The sequence below is a fragment of the Maniola hyperantus genome, chromosome 17, assembly GCF_902806685.2.
Source record: "Maniola hyperantus chromosome 17, iAphHyp1.2, whole genome shotgun sequence".
Lineage (NCBI taxonomy): Eukaryota > Metazoa > Arthropoda > Insecta > Lepidoptera > Nymphalidae > Maniola > Maniola hyperantus.
In genome coordinates, this window is record NC_048552.1 from 2026134 (window position 1) to 2039304 (window position 13171).

The window sequence follows — 13171 nt, forward strand, 5'->3', positions numbered from 1 at the left end:
CAGCATGCCAAATTTCAGCCCGATCCGTCCAGTAGTTTGACCTGTGTGTTGATAGATCAGTCAGTCAGTCAGTGAATAACCGATTTGACTTTACATGAACAAAATTAAATATTACATGCTTACCGTTAGGTGCAAGAAAACATCGTGAGGAAACCTGAATTTTCCATAATATTCTCAAAGGTGTGTGAAGTCTGCCAGCCAGCATTGGGCCGCGTGGCAGACTATCGCTTATTTCCCAGTTTTTAAAGAGCCACAAAAAAATTCGTTTCAATATTATAGTTTTTGCTTATAAACTATTTGATATTTTGCCGATCCCTGGCCTAAACACTTCTCATCCTGAGAGGAGACTCAGTAGTGAGTAGGTGATGAGTTGATATCATGATGACGATGACCTGGGAACAACAGACTTGAATTAAATAAATAAATAAATAATCATTTGTTTGCAAGAACGTTGGTACAAAAAAGATGGAGGTATAAAGAGCCCATAACATTCGACTAAATTAATAGTGTGCAAATATTTTACGAGAGAGATCAAATGAAGTTATTAAACATTATCAAAAAATAAAATTATTAGCCTTATACAGCTTGCAATCAATAAAATGTCAAAACATATTAAAAGAATACAATACAATTAAAATTAAGCAGATTAGAAGGTTTCCGATTGAGCTGTTTGTCGTGGGATCGATGCTTTAGGTGCAACGCACACCGACAGAGTGGAGTGCAGCAAAGGCGCAGCGTTTTTCTACATAACAACTCTAAAGTCTAATCGTTGCTTACTAGCGGCGCCCTAAGCGTCCTAAGTTTAGTTTTCATCATACCTACTTATCAATTTAAATTTTCAAACCGATTACCTCAGTAAATAAAGTTCAGTTTAAATACACACTCAAAATATGCTGCTACTACCACTACGTAGTGTATGTCTGTATGCACGTATGCAGTATGCGTTATCTACTCAATATGTTTTGATTCGAGGCGGTCGCATTGCATTTAACATAATAAACATTACGTCACGACCGAAGCATTATCTGTGTGCTTAGCATGGGAATGAAGTTTTACTTCTCACTCAACGTTGATAATAATCATACAATTCGAGATCGAAACTCAATAACGTCAGAGTAAAATGGACCTACACAATCTTGATTTAAATTCAAAAATTCAGTACCACCGATTTAAATTTCGCAACCTTTTCGCTTGCGCTGGCTGTAGATGTAGGAATAAACTTGAGCTTTAACAAAAGACTGTTAAAGTCCATTTTACTTTAGACCCATTACGCACGGTAGACTAGTCGCCTGGCAATTCAGTCGACGGGAACAATCTTTAATCTTATAAAAGGAAAAGGTGACTGACTGGCTGACTGATCTATCACAGCTCAAACTACTGGACGGACCGGACTGTGGCATGTAGATAGCTATTATGACGTAGGTATCCGCTAAGATTTTTTTTTTGAAAATTCAATCCCTAATGGGGTGAAATAGGGTTTTGAAATTTGTGTAGTCCAAGTTGATGAAGTCGCGAGCATAAGCTAGTAACTTATACAACGTTAGTTTTAATTAACGCAAAAACCGAAACACGTGTCGAATATTTTTACATAAAGAACATAATAATTATATACAATATTTAACGTAGTTATAAGCTTGTTATGTTGAGTCGTTATTATCGCAAAAACATGGTCACCCCAAGCTAGTGGCTGTGAGCGAACGAGACGGCTGGCGTCGATCGTGCGCGCTACCGCTTGCACGGTTCGAATCAGCTGGTGCATGCGGTCATTCAATTAGGTGTCCAAATTTGCAGGATTTTAAAGTATTTTTTGGTCAAAACACGTTGTAAAAATGATTGCAATCGATTCTGTTACTGACTCTGAACAAACTACTTTCAGGTTTTTCGTGTACTAAAACTAACGTTGTATAGAAGTCGTGTATGCGCACGGAGTCGCGGACTTATATAGATATAAAGAATACGCCTTCTCCAACGTCGATATCAGATGTTTAATTCAATACACTCTTAAATACTTACGAGATAACTCATTGAAACACCATGTAATACTTCTTTAACACATTTATGCTCATTGAAACACATGAAATACTTCTTTTACATCTTTATCACCACTTACAACAATACTTCACACTTTTTGAGATTACCTCCCAGCTCTAAAGCTTCAAACGAACTAATTTTATAAAACGCCATTTATGCCGACCAAATGTCACGTTTCTTTTTTTCATTCATTCCACCGAAAAATGCAAAGTGTATGCCATTGGTCTGAATCGAAAACAACCCACCAATAACAGCCTCTTTGAAATTTCATCCAATGAGATTATTCCTAAATCTTAATGCAGTTGTAAAAAGTATGTGATTTGACTAAAACGATAAATTATTATTTGAAAATCATGACATATAATATATAAAAAATACATTCGTCGCCGTCGAAATTTTTATCAACGTTAGTGCGATATACAGTATTAAAGGTAATATGTACTAAGCCTACGGAACGCAAGCAGTCATTCAACATCATCGCAACAATTCAATCGAAGCAGATTACTTGCATAATGCGCTTACAAATCCAATAGTCATTGTGGGAAACCGGTTTATAACAAGATGACCGATATGCCTAAGATAAGAGGACATGAAAGAGGAAGAAAACACCAGCTTTACTTTAAGGTTTTATTATATTAAACTTTTTGTATAAAAAATCACTTATCTATCACCTACCTACGTATAGTTTGCGACAGGTCGACATAGCACGTCACCCACGCTATCCCGCACTGGGTTAGCTACCTAGATATAAACTGGGGTAACTATACCTACCTAGATATAAAAATATATCTATACTTCTATCTATGTATCACAGCCATTGTGCTATAAGAGATGTAAAGGGGAAAACCAAATTCCTTAAAAAGAAGAAGTGTGAATAGTCCCTTCAAGGCAGGTGCGCCCCATCATCTCCTGTTGTGATTGCAGTCAAGCGAAAGCCTATTTAAAAAACCGGCCAAGTGCGAGTCAGGCTCGCGCAATGAGGGTTCCGTACTACAGTCGTATTTTTTCGACATTTTGCAGGATAATTCAAAAACTATGATACATTAAAATAAATAAAAATCTGTTTTAGAATGCACAGGTGAAGACCTTTCATATGATACCCCACTTGATATAGTTATCTTACTTAGAAAATTGAAAATAATAATTATTAGTTCATGACCACAATTTAATTTTTTTGTGTGATGTAAGCCTAAATTCACGGTTTTCAGATTTTTCCTCATATGTCAGCTATAAGATCTATCTAACTGCTAAATTTCATGATTCTAGGTGAACGGGAAGTACACTGTAGGTTTGTGGGCAGACAGACGGATAGACAGACAGACAGACTGACAACAAAGTGATCCTATAAGGGTTCCGTTTGTCCTTTTGAGGTACGGAACCCTAAAAATAGGTTTTTTCTCTCTAAAGAAGACCCCCACGAAGAAGAAACGAAGCTGAGCGGGTCAGTTGGTCAATAAACGTGTTCTCGTAGGTCAGTCTACAGCATAGCCCAAACATTTCATGTCTTCATCGAATTGCTTGTTTTTGTACTGCTTGATTTTATGAAGCCAATCTCTGAGCGAGACGGGTTGTCGATGCCCACCGTATCGTTTTGGTAGGCATTCTGGATCTATGTACCTGGAACAATGAAATCAGTACCCTTATTATAAATGCGAAAGTGTGTTTGTTTGTTGGTTTGTCCTTCAATTACGTCGCAACGGTGCAACGGATTTACGTGATTTTTTGCATGGGTATAGATAAAGACCCGGAGAGTGACATAGGCTTTTTATCCAGGAAAATCAAAGAGTTCCCACGGGATTTTTAAAAAACCTAATAAATCCACGCGGTCGCGGGCATCATCTAGTCTACTCGTGTGATCTAGTCACCCATAACTCGGAGAGCACAGCCGTAAAGAGCTTCTGAGACGGCCAACTTGCTTGGACAGCTTGACGTCAAGCACAATTCTTGCTTGTGAACGTTTTCGTGCTTGGCGGTGATTGATGCGATTTTACATTTTTGCTTGACGCGACGTTCGGACAGTGTTCGAGATAATATGAGAAAAGTGCCGTACGCTTGATCAAGTTGCTTGATGAGCGCATCAAGCTCATATCAAGCTGCTTGCTGCAAAACAAAACTGCGTGCTTGACCTCAAGCCGCTTGACTGTCTCGGCAGCTACTCATATGCATAATAAGGACTTGTAAGTTTAATTAAAAGGGAACTGACACGCAGCAATGAGGATAAATAAATAACAACGCAGTTAGTTTAGTTAAAAAATGACATTTACGGAATTCAACGCGTCATTCGAAAAATTATTCTACTACCAGGTACTCATAAATTTAAATTGTACTCGCATACCTATGCAATGACGTGAAATCGTATCCGTGGAAGTGAACCCTCTCCCACAACTCGTCCGTTGGTGCGAACCGCTTGAACACGGAGAACAGCTTTTCGAAGAGCCGTGAGCAATTTATGATGTGCATTCCACGCTGGTGGATTGGAAACGCGAACTGGAATAATGTTAAAAACTAGAATCTGGCCAACGAAAGTAGACTCCAAAAGCGCAGCAAAATGTTTTTTTTTTGCATTTGCCGCTCTTTCCAGCCTCTTCTTTCGTTCCAGTTCTTGCAATTCACGAAGGCGTGTGAACTTAACTTGTGGTTAGGTCTTCTTCTTCATTCTGGGCTGGTTTCCTCACTTAAACGTTTCCGTCTGTTGTGCGTGCGTGCGTGCGTGCGTGTGGTTAGGTCTTATACATGGGCAATCAGTCGCGAGCAAGCGTTCGCAAACGCACACATTTACCTTACTTATGAGTCACTCGCCCTCGTGAAATGCCAGACTATTACTTAATCAAAATTATTGTGTAGGTCTACTTTGACACTCCGAAGTCGGAACCACCAAATTATTCCAATGTTCGGAAGTCGGAACATGCTCTGAATGCCAATGTTCACGGTTTCTGGCTGTTCTGTGGTAGAAAATCGTATTGGGAAAGCTATGATAACATACCCCCACAACGTTGATGATCTGCATGATAACAGACGGTGTCAGCTGACGCAGGTGTTTCAACGTGATGCCCTCACAATCCAGCAACGCAGTGCCCCCTAGCACTTGGAGCTTCGGCTGCATGATGCCCACTTCAAGGAAGATAAGGCAACCGCGCACTAGATCTTCGACGGGGACGAAATCTGGATCCCATAGAGCTATTTGGTAAAGACAGGAATATTTAAGCAGATGGGCCATGAAAAGGTAATAAAGAGACAGACACACATTCGCACTTATAATATTTATAGTATGGATAAGGATATGGGTATAGAATATAGAATCTGACGCTCTATATTGCTTTGTACAATATACAGGGTGTGACCAGAACGCTAGCAAAAAATTAGCATTATTGTTATACTACTTAAACACAATCGAATACCAATAATCATTTGCCTAATTTTGTAGTTGTAGTGATTTAGTATTTTTCGAACCCGCAAAACTCGGATCAATGCCCCGCTTACGACGCGGCATTGACTCCGAGACGCCTAACTCAACTTTCGTTTGCCTCTAGCGTCAGTCAGATGTTTAATTTGCAATACAATACATCATCACCATGAGAAATTTCCGAATCTCCACGGCCAAAGAGTTCAATACATTGTAGCATCAGGATTGAGGAGTTGTGATCCGAAGTTCAATGATGTAGTCTATGCTTGGTACCTAAAATAACACTGCACCACCCAGCACCCTCAGTTCCTGAATCACTATAGTTTAGGAGTGCTGTAGTCTACATCATCAGGGCTGAGGAGTTGGGACTTGGTACACTTCCTGAATCTTGGTAACTTAGGCGGGCAGTAACCAGGAGTTGGATGCAGAAATTTTCATGGGACCACCACGGAAGTCGGAAACGCTGTTGGTTAAAAAAAAAATTGCAAATCGGTCCAGAAACCTCGAAAAAATCGGTGTACAATGTTCATGCATTTATAAAAAAACTATTAATTGTATAGTAATTTAAATCTCATGATGTTCACATTTCACAATTCTGAATTCAAGTCTTTTATAAGCCCTACGATCGTAGGGCATCAAAAATTGATAAGACTCATTTGAGTGTTCCCCTCCACGGAAATCTTTAGTAAAAGGCGAAAGATTTGTGCGTTTTGAAGGGAAACCAGAGATACTCAACAATTGCAAAGCTTTTATTATATACTTTTGCCAGCAACCAAACGATACCTTGTATTTTTCGGCATAGCGACATCTAGTGTTAGTTTTAGAAATTAATATTTTCCTAAAGACTTGATGAGACTCGGAATGGACCGCTTTTATACGTCTTTCACTATTTCAGTTAGAATAAAAATGTACCTTAGTAAATTTTTTGTTACATTTTTTACTCAAGAGTTCTCAGTTTGTAAAATTTAAGGTTCGTACGCACCTGAGCGGCGCGGCGCGGCGCTTCAGCGAGCTGCACGTCGCGGCACAGAGCGTCAAAATATCATTTCTATCATTTTGTATGGCGCATATCGCACTAGAGCGGCGCTGCACAGCGCTTCACCGCGCGTTGCCGCGCGGCACGGCTGGAGAGAATATTTTGAAGCGCAGCGAAGCGACGCGCAGTGCAGTGACGCTAGTGCGACATACCCAGCGGCGCGGCACGGCGCTTCGCGCTCGTACGCGAACGGGTATAAAAGTGACGCGCAAGTGACGCGAGGTGCCGCGTACTGAAGTTGTAGTGCGGTAGGCACCGTCGAGCGGCCTGAGGTGACGCGTTCTGCAGTCGGACTGAAGCGCCGCGCCGCGCCGCTCAGGTGCGTACGAACCTTAACCACATATTTTTCTTTTTCGTACAACTTATTGTATTTATATGTAACTTATTGTGTTGATTGTTGTTGTGTGATTTTATTTAGTTACATGATATTATATTTAGATTTTATTTTAGATTTTATTTTAGTTAGATATTTGTCAATTTTCTTGTCCCTTACCTATACGGCAAATAATAAGCCTTCCAACATCTGGTCTATCAAACAAAACACCCTCAAAAATATTGCCAAGTCTGCTTAGTCCATACCAGCACACATCGCGCCAAAGATGCGGATTCTGTTCCCGGAAAGTACAGTAACGGACCATCTAGAAAAATAATATGATTAATTTGAATTTTGAACAATAATTTGAAAAGGGAACACTGTTTTACTAGTACCGCCATCTAGTTTCAATGGTTATATCATTTTTATTAAGAGCCAAGAAGTTCTTGGCCAAGAGCTGTTACAGCACACTCGACACATCATACAACTAGGATATCAGCCTTGTCAAGGATACCTATTTCTTTGTTCGTTGTCGCTCGTTCGTAAAATACTGAACCATGAAAGCTTATGAAAGTCTAAACAAATTAATATCAAATTGACAGATCTCAAGAAGTGAGTATGTTTTATCGCCAGCAACATTGTGAAAAGGCATTAAATTAGCCTTTAATAATTAAGGCTAGCTTATATCTATGTACATCCTTTACGTTTAGACCTGTCATGTCATTGAGTGTCCGTTTGTTTATTACATAATTATAATATCGTGATCTATTTTAATGCCCCAATCCCCATCCCATAGAGTATGAGAATGATTGATGATTAAAATATATGAATTAGCGCAAGATTAACCAACTGAGTCAAATGTACCAGGAACAAAGAACCTACCAGACGATGTGCCCGCGCCGGTATGAAACGACGCGCGCGCAGGAAACGTAGCAAGAATGCGTCATCCATACGCGGCGGAACGCATTCCTCTCGCTCTAAAACAATTATACTTAATTTAAAACTAACTCCTAGTTTTAAGTACTAACATAGTTATTAAGTATTTATTGTCACTAACACTAAATGGATCAATTGTTGTCCGATTAAACAAATGATGCCAAGTTTGATAAAAAAAAACCAATATATTATAGGTACTTTGGTTTGTAAAATTAATACGTTGGTTACAGTTTTGAAGTGGTATTGAAAAATATTTTTTCCAATAAACTATTAATTATTGGTCTTTGTTAAATGTTAATACATCTCGGGTCTGCAGTAATTAATAAACTACGATAACATAATGAGGTTACCGAGATACACTGGATAAACTGGTACTTAATTCCGATTTTATCACCTTATGATGTCACAATGAGTAAATAGTCCATTTAACATCAATAGTAACCACAAGATGATACAAGATGACGATGAGTAGACAAGATGGTCTGAAAAAAGTTACTTAGGCACCAATTATACTACTATATGCGGTCAAAATAAGAATAGGCACGTCAATGAACTCACTATGTATAATAACAAGACAATCAGACTCCTATCCGCTACCTTAGTCATTCATTGAAGTTTTCATTTTTTTTTTTTTGTTATACGTAGGTACAGTACACGTCACAATATTATGGCGGCAAGACAATATTCCAATTTCTCTTTTTTTTCAGCTCCTTGTATCTATAGTATGTACTATGTGTAGTATATTATATAGTAAGTGGTCTATACGTTATTAGAATATTGTTATCTTTGCCTAACTTACAGCTATGCCCAGATTGGTATTCTTCTTTTACCATATGTCATGTTCCTCAGTTTCTCTACAGCGCGTGCTCGAGTATCAGGATCTTCTTCGCACAATATGCTCGCCTGGTACTCGCATTCGGGATCGACATGCCGGTCCAACTCTGCCTTGAAAGCTATTTCTTGAAATGGCGACATTCTTTCAAGGAATGCAAAAGACAAAAAAAGTAAGTGGTAGGTAACAAGTAGATACATAAAATTAATAATAAAATTACTAAATGAATAATTTTTTATTCAGGTAATAGCTGCACATATTATGTGTAGATAATCCATTCGCAGTTACTTTCATCTATAAAACATATATGATACTAGCTTATAAGCCCACGACTTCGTCCGCGTGGACTACACAAATTTTAATCCCCTATTTTACACCCTTAGGTTTGATCTTTAACTATAAGATTTTAACATGAGCTTAATAAAATATGTCATACTGCTAATTGCAAAAATATTAACTACAAAACTTCTTTATAAACACTTCAAAACTGACAGAGTTTCATACAAACTTCAAACCCCTATTTTACCTCTTTAGGGGTTGAATTTTGAAAAATCCTTTCTTAGCGGACGCCTACGTTATAATAGCTATCTGCATGCCGAATTTCAGCATGCTCCGTACAGTAGTTTGAGCTGTGCGTTGATAGATCAGAAAGTCAGTCAGTCACCTTTTCCTTTTATATATATAGATATGTATTAAACAGGTATTAAATAAAAGAGGCACACAAAATGTTTGTAATATAACTGAAAAGTCATAAATGACAGCTGTCAGAGTTCCACGGAATCCAAGCACGGAATTAAATTCTGCCTCCTAGTTCATTTTGCGCCCACAAATATTTGGTTGATTTGATGATGTATTCTTGACTTATACGATGCTTATACGTTTACTAAGTTCATTTTTATTTCATTTCAATTTTAATCATCTTGATGTATCTAAGTAGGTACATACCCACTTACTTAAATCTGATTGAGGATTTTCAAAAAATTCTTTTACAAAAATCGATGGAGTTGTTCTCAAGTGATAATCTTCCATACATGAGGCAATAATTGATTTATATATTTACCTATGTACATTGTACCTACAGGATTTAAAGTTGTCATTTTTTGTGGGAAAGGTTTTATCTCTGGTAACACAAAATTCCACCGAATTAAAAATCAGAGTATCATACTCTTATAAATGAGTACATAAAAGTAAATTCTAAATTGTTTTTTTGGATATTTTTCCAATTTTTGCTAAAAGTACTTATTCTGAATTTTTAACAACTCACAGGACTTTAAAATTCACTGTGTTGCGCCTGTGATTGTACACTCAGGCAAATTAGCGGCAACAAGAATTTGCAAAAAATATTAAGAAACTCACTTACAAATCAACGTGCATTTTAACTTTTGCTTACTAATGAAATCTTAGAAAATCCAAATCATCACTGATGATGTCGCGGGAAATCTAATGAAGTAATATGGACGCTTCTGAAAAATCAGTTTTGAGTCTAAGAACCTCTCAGAAGAAGAAGAGTCAATCTCTAAGAACATTGAAATTAAATTGACTAGTTTTTATACTATATTTCACATAGATATTATGTCCAATATACAAGTTCTTTTTTTAACCTTAGCCAAAATTAATTATTTAAAATTAGGTCTATAACTAGTTAAAAATTAAGTGCAATTAATTAAAGTTTTTAAAAATTTGCTTGAAGTAGGCAAATTAAAATTTGAATGAATCCCTGATTCCTTACCTGATATACCTATTCCAATTTCCAGAGCCTTTTCAAAATTCACATCTTAGGTCTGCACTCAAACACTAACTGCTTTTGGTCTTTCTATTTTCTACCTAATGCCATAGAAATGTAACTACTAGTGTATAAAACAATCTCCCTTTCGAATCCACTTTACTGTTACACATACTGGGACCTAGACAACGGTTACTAAAACCTCTGCTAAAACTAAAATTAATCGTCTAAGCGCCTTTTCACAAAATGCTTTTTCTCATAAGGTAGCCCTTCTTGTCATTTTTCAGAATGCGAAAAGGACATCATGATAAAGTATTTTTTGAGAAAATAACTTTATGAGAAAGGGGCATTCTGAAGTATGATAAAAATGACATTACAAGAAAGGATATTTTGTGAAAAGCCATTATGCACTGAGACGAATTTATCTGTCAGAAATTTAATATCATCAGTTTACTTTAGGTTCAGTATGTATGTTTGGCAGTTAGTTAAGTTGCGGTTATACTTTGACCACCAAAAAAAGCCAAGTGGGTTGCACAAGTAAATTTTTGGTTCAATGTTAACAAATCCTGACTCGTGAATTTTGTATTCATTGACGTTCAAAACATAATATAACCGTGAAACCTAACGCCTAATAAACAAGTGGCCGTGTGTTATTAACTGGCCTATTTGTTCACAAACACTTTTTGTTCGTGATGTTACCTTACCACAAATTCGCGGTTTTCGGATTTTTGCCCTTACGTGTGCTATAAGATTCACCTACCTGCCAATTTTCACCCTTCAGGTTTTTTGACAGGCAGACAAACAGACAAGGAAGTGATCCTATAAAGGTTCCGTTTTTCCTTTTGAGGTACGGAACCCTAAAAAAAATATTGATACTAATTGTACGCAATATTTTAAAAAGTCATTGATACAAAAATAGCTTATTCTTATTACGTCGAGTCATCACTCATTTATAGAGAAAAATGTTAACAAAATGAAAATGCTTTTATCGCACTTACCTAATCAAAATATTATGTCAAAACTAGAAAGCGATGAAGGTGACGTTTAGGGAACAGTAGACAAAACGCCACCTTAAAATAATAACAAGCCTAAACCATACAAGGAAGATTACCACTATAGGCCTCAAGCCATGATAATTATTATATTGATAAACAAAAATTATATTTGAAAATATAACGTGTATCACAAAATAGCAAAATAAGAATATTTTTCAATTAAAAAAGGGCGTTCGTTCCGCGTTCGTAAATGTGTCACACAAACAAACACTTAACACTGATTGACGAAGTATCGAACTCAATGACTCCTGTCCACGCGCAGATAATACGCAGTGAACATAATAATTAAGTTTGTTCACTAACCTTTGCCCCCGATTTTATGCGACAAAGAGGGAATGCCGTACGAATTTCTTAAAATATGAAGCCTTTAAATATTAGTGGGTATTTTTAACAATAGACAAAATCGGGTCCTATCCGAGTCTCATCGAGTATTCATGAAAATGTTAATTTCTAGAAGTAAACACTAGATGTCGCTGTGCCGATAAAATACAAGCTATCGTTTGGTTACCGGCGCAAGTATATAATATGAGCTTTGCATTTTGTTCAACGTTTTGTTTTGTTGTTTAGCGGCCAATAGGGCCTACGCAGCATAGTCAATCCGAAACAACACACACACTAAAAATTTGTTTAGTAACTCTGGTTTCCCTTCAAAACGTATAAATCTTTCGCCTTTTACTAAAGATTTCCGTGGAGGGGGACACTCAAATGAGTCTTTACAATTTTTGATGCCCTACGATCGTAGGGCTTATAAAACAGGTGGGAAATTGGGAATGGAAAGTGAAACCTTCATTTCATCATGAGATTAAAAACTACTATACATAATTAAAGTCATTAGTCTTGTCTTGTCGTCAGCAGAAAAAAAATAGTCTTATTCCAAATTGATTTGCCTATACAGTATACACTATACAGTGTTTTTAACTGGGACTGTAGGGGAAATCCCAAACTATAGGAGATACAGGGAAACTGTCTTAGGAAACTTTAGGTTTTATTAGGGTTCCGTACCTCAAAAGGAAAAACGGAACCCTTATATCACTTTGTTGTCTGTCTGTCTGCCTGTCTGTCTGTCTGTCTGTCTGTCGGTCTGTCAAGAAACATACAGGGTACTTCCCGTTGACCTAGAATCATTAAATTTGGCAGCACACTGACGAAATCACGGACAAAAATTTCCGTCCCAAATAAAACAGTTTTTGTGAGTGAATTATGCTCATTTGTTACATGTGCTAACTAGATGGCGTTAGTTACATTCGCATGCGGCGATATTTTCAGTGATATTGCTGTAAAATTAGTTTTAAGCTATGATTCCGAACCACGCTGCACGCAGCAGCGCTGCCGCAACAGTGCTGTCACCAGCTGTCACAGTCCAGTCGCGGCACTACTGGTCCCCATACAATCTCTATAGGCTTATATGACATTACATTCCGAGCTAGGCAGCAATGTTGCGGCAGCAATGTAGCGGAACATTGCTGCCTAGCAATGTAGCGGAACATTGCTGCCTAGCTCGGAATGTAATGTCATATAAACTTATAGAGATTGTGTGCCGCGACAGGACTGTGACAGCTGGTGACAGCACTGATGCGGCAGCGCTGCTGCATGCGTGCAGCGTGGTTCGGAATCATACCTTTATTGCGAGAATTTTGTTTGCCTGGCAGAATTGCTATATGCAATAAGGCTGTCTTTGCGTGCTAATTTTAGTTTTTAGTTGCTTTTTTACTTTTTGTGTAATAAAAACTTTCTATAGGTACCTATCCACTTATCTAAAATTCTATTCTTATCACTTTCATTGATTTACTAATAAGTAGTTTAATAGCTTAATTTTTTTTTAATTACCTACTCATTAATTTA

The 13171-nt window shown here is 37.4% G+C and overlaps 1 protein-coding gene and 2 non-coding genes across 6 annotated transcripts; 1 reads left to right on the forward strand and 2 right to left on the reverse strand.

The window, feature by feature from the left end:
* Positions 1-2644: 2644 nt before the first annotated feature.
* On the reverse strand, positions 2645-11569 carry LOC117989923 (alpha-tocopherol transfer protein-like). 4 transcript variants are annotated; one of them, XM_069504068.1, is made up of 7 exons: positions 11273-11569; positions 8550-8695; positions 7666-7760; positions 6964-7108; positions 5015-5208; positions 4367-4518; positions 2645-3648 (listed from the first exon to the last, which is right to left on the reverse strand). In XM_069504068.1, the coding sequence occupies exons 2-7, from the start codon at positions 8692-8694 to the stop codon at positions 3504-3506; spliced, it is 876 nt and encodes a 291-aa protein (XP_069360169.1). In that variant the 5' UTR covers position 8695; positions 11273-11569; the 3' UTR covers positions 2645-3503. The 4 variants fall into 4 exon arrangements, with proteins under 4 accessions (XP_069360169.1, XP_034833209.1, XP_069360170.1 ...); XM_034977318.2 differs by lacking the exon at positions 11273-11569 and adding an exon at positions 10281-10486; XM_069504069.1 differs by lacking the exon at positions 8550-8695 and having other exon boundaries at positions 11273-11568.
* LOC117990350 (U5 spliceosomal RNA) lies at positions 6050-6164 on the reverse strand. The gene has a single exon (XR_004674743.1). It is a non-coding gene; the product is annotated as a U5 spliceosomal RNA (small nuclear RNA).
* A 391-nt stretch (positions 11570-11960) lies between the features above and the next one.
* LOC117990349 (U5 spliceosomal RNA) lies at positions 11961-12075 on the forward strand. Its single transcript, XR_004674742.1, has one exon. It is a non-coding gene; the product is annotated as a U5 spliceosomal RNA (small nuclear RNA).
* The last annotated feature ends 1096 nt before the right edge of the window (positions 12076-13171 follow it).

Excerpts from the sequence above, each read along its gene's own strand:
- LOC117989923 (XM_069504068.1), bottom strand. The coding sequence starts at position 8,694 with ATGTCGCCATTTCAAGAAATAGCTTTCAAGGCAGAGTTGGACCGGCAT. Across the intron at positions 5,209-6,963 it reads GCTTATTATTTGCCGTATAG|CTCTATGGGATCCAGATTTC; the intron begins GTAAGGGACAAG and ends TTTACCAAATAG. Across the intron at positions 3,649-4,366 it reads GATTTCACGTCATTGCATAG|GTACATAGATCCAGAATGCC; the intron begins GTATGCGAGTAC and ends TCATTGTTCCAG.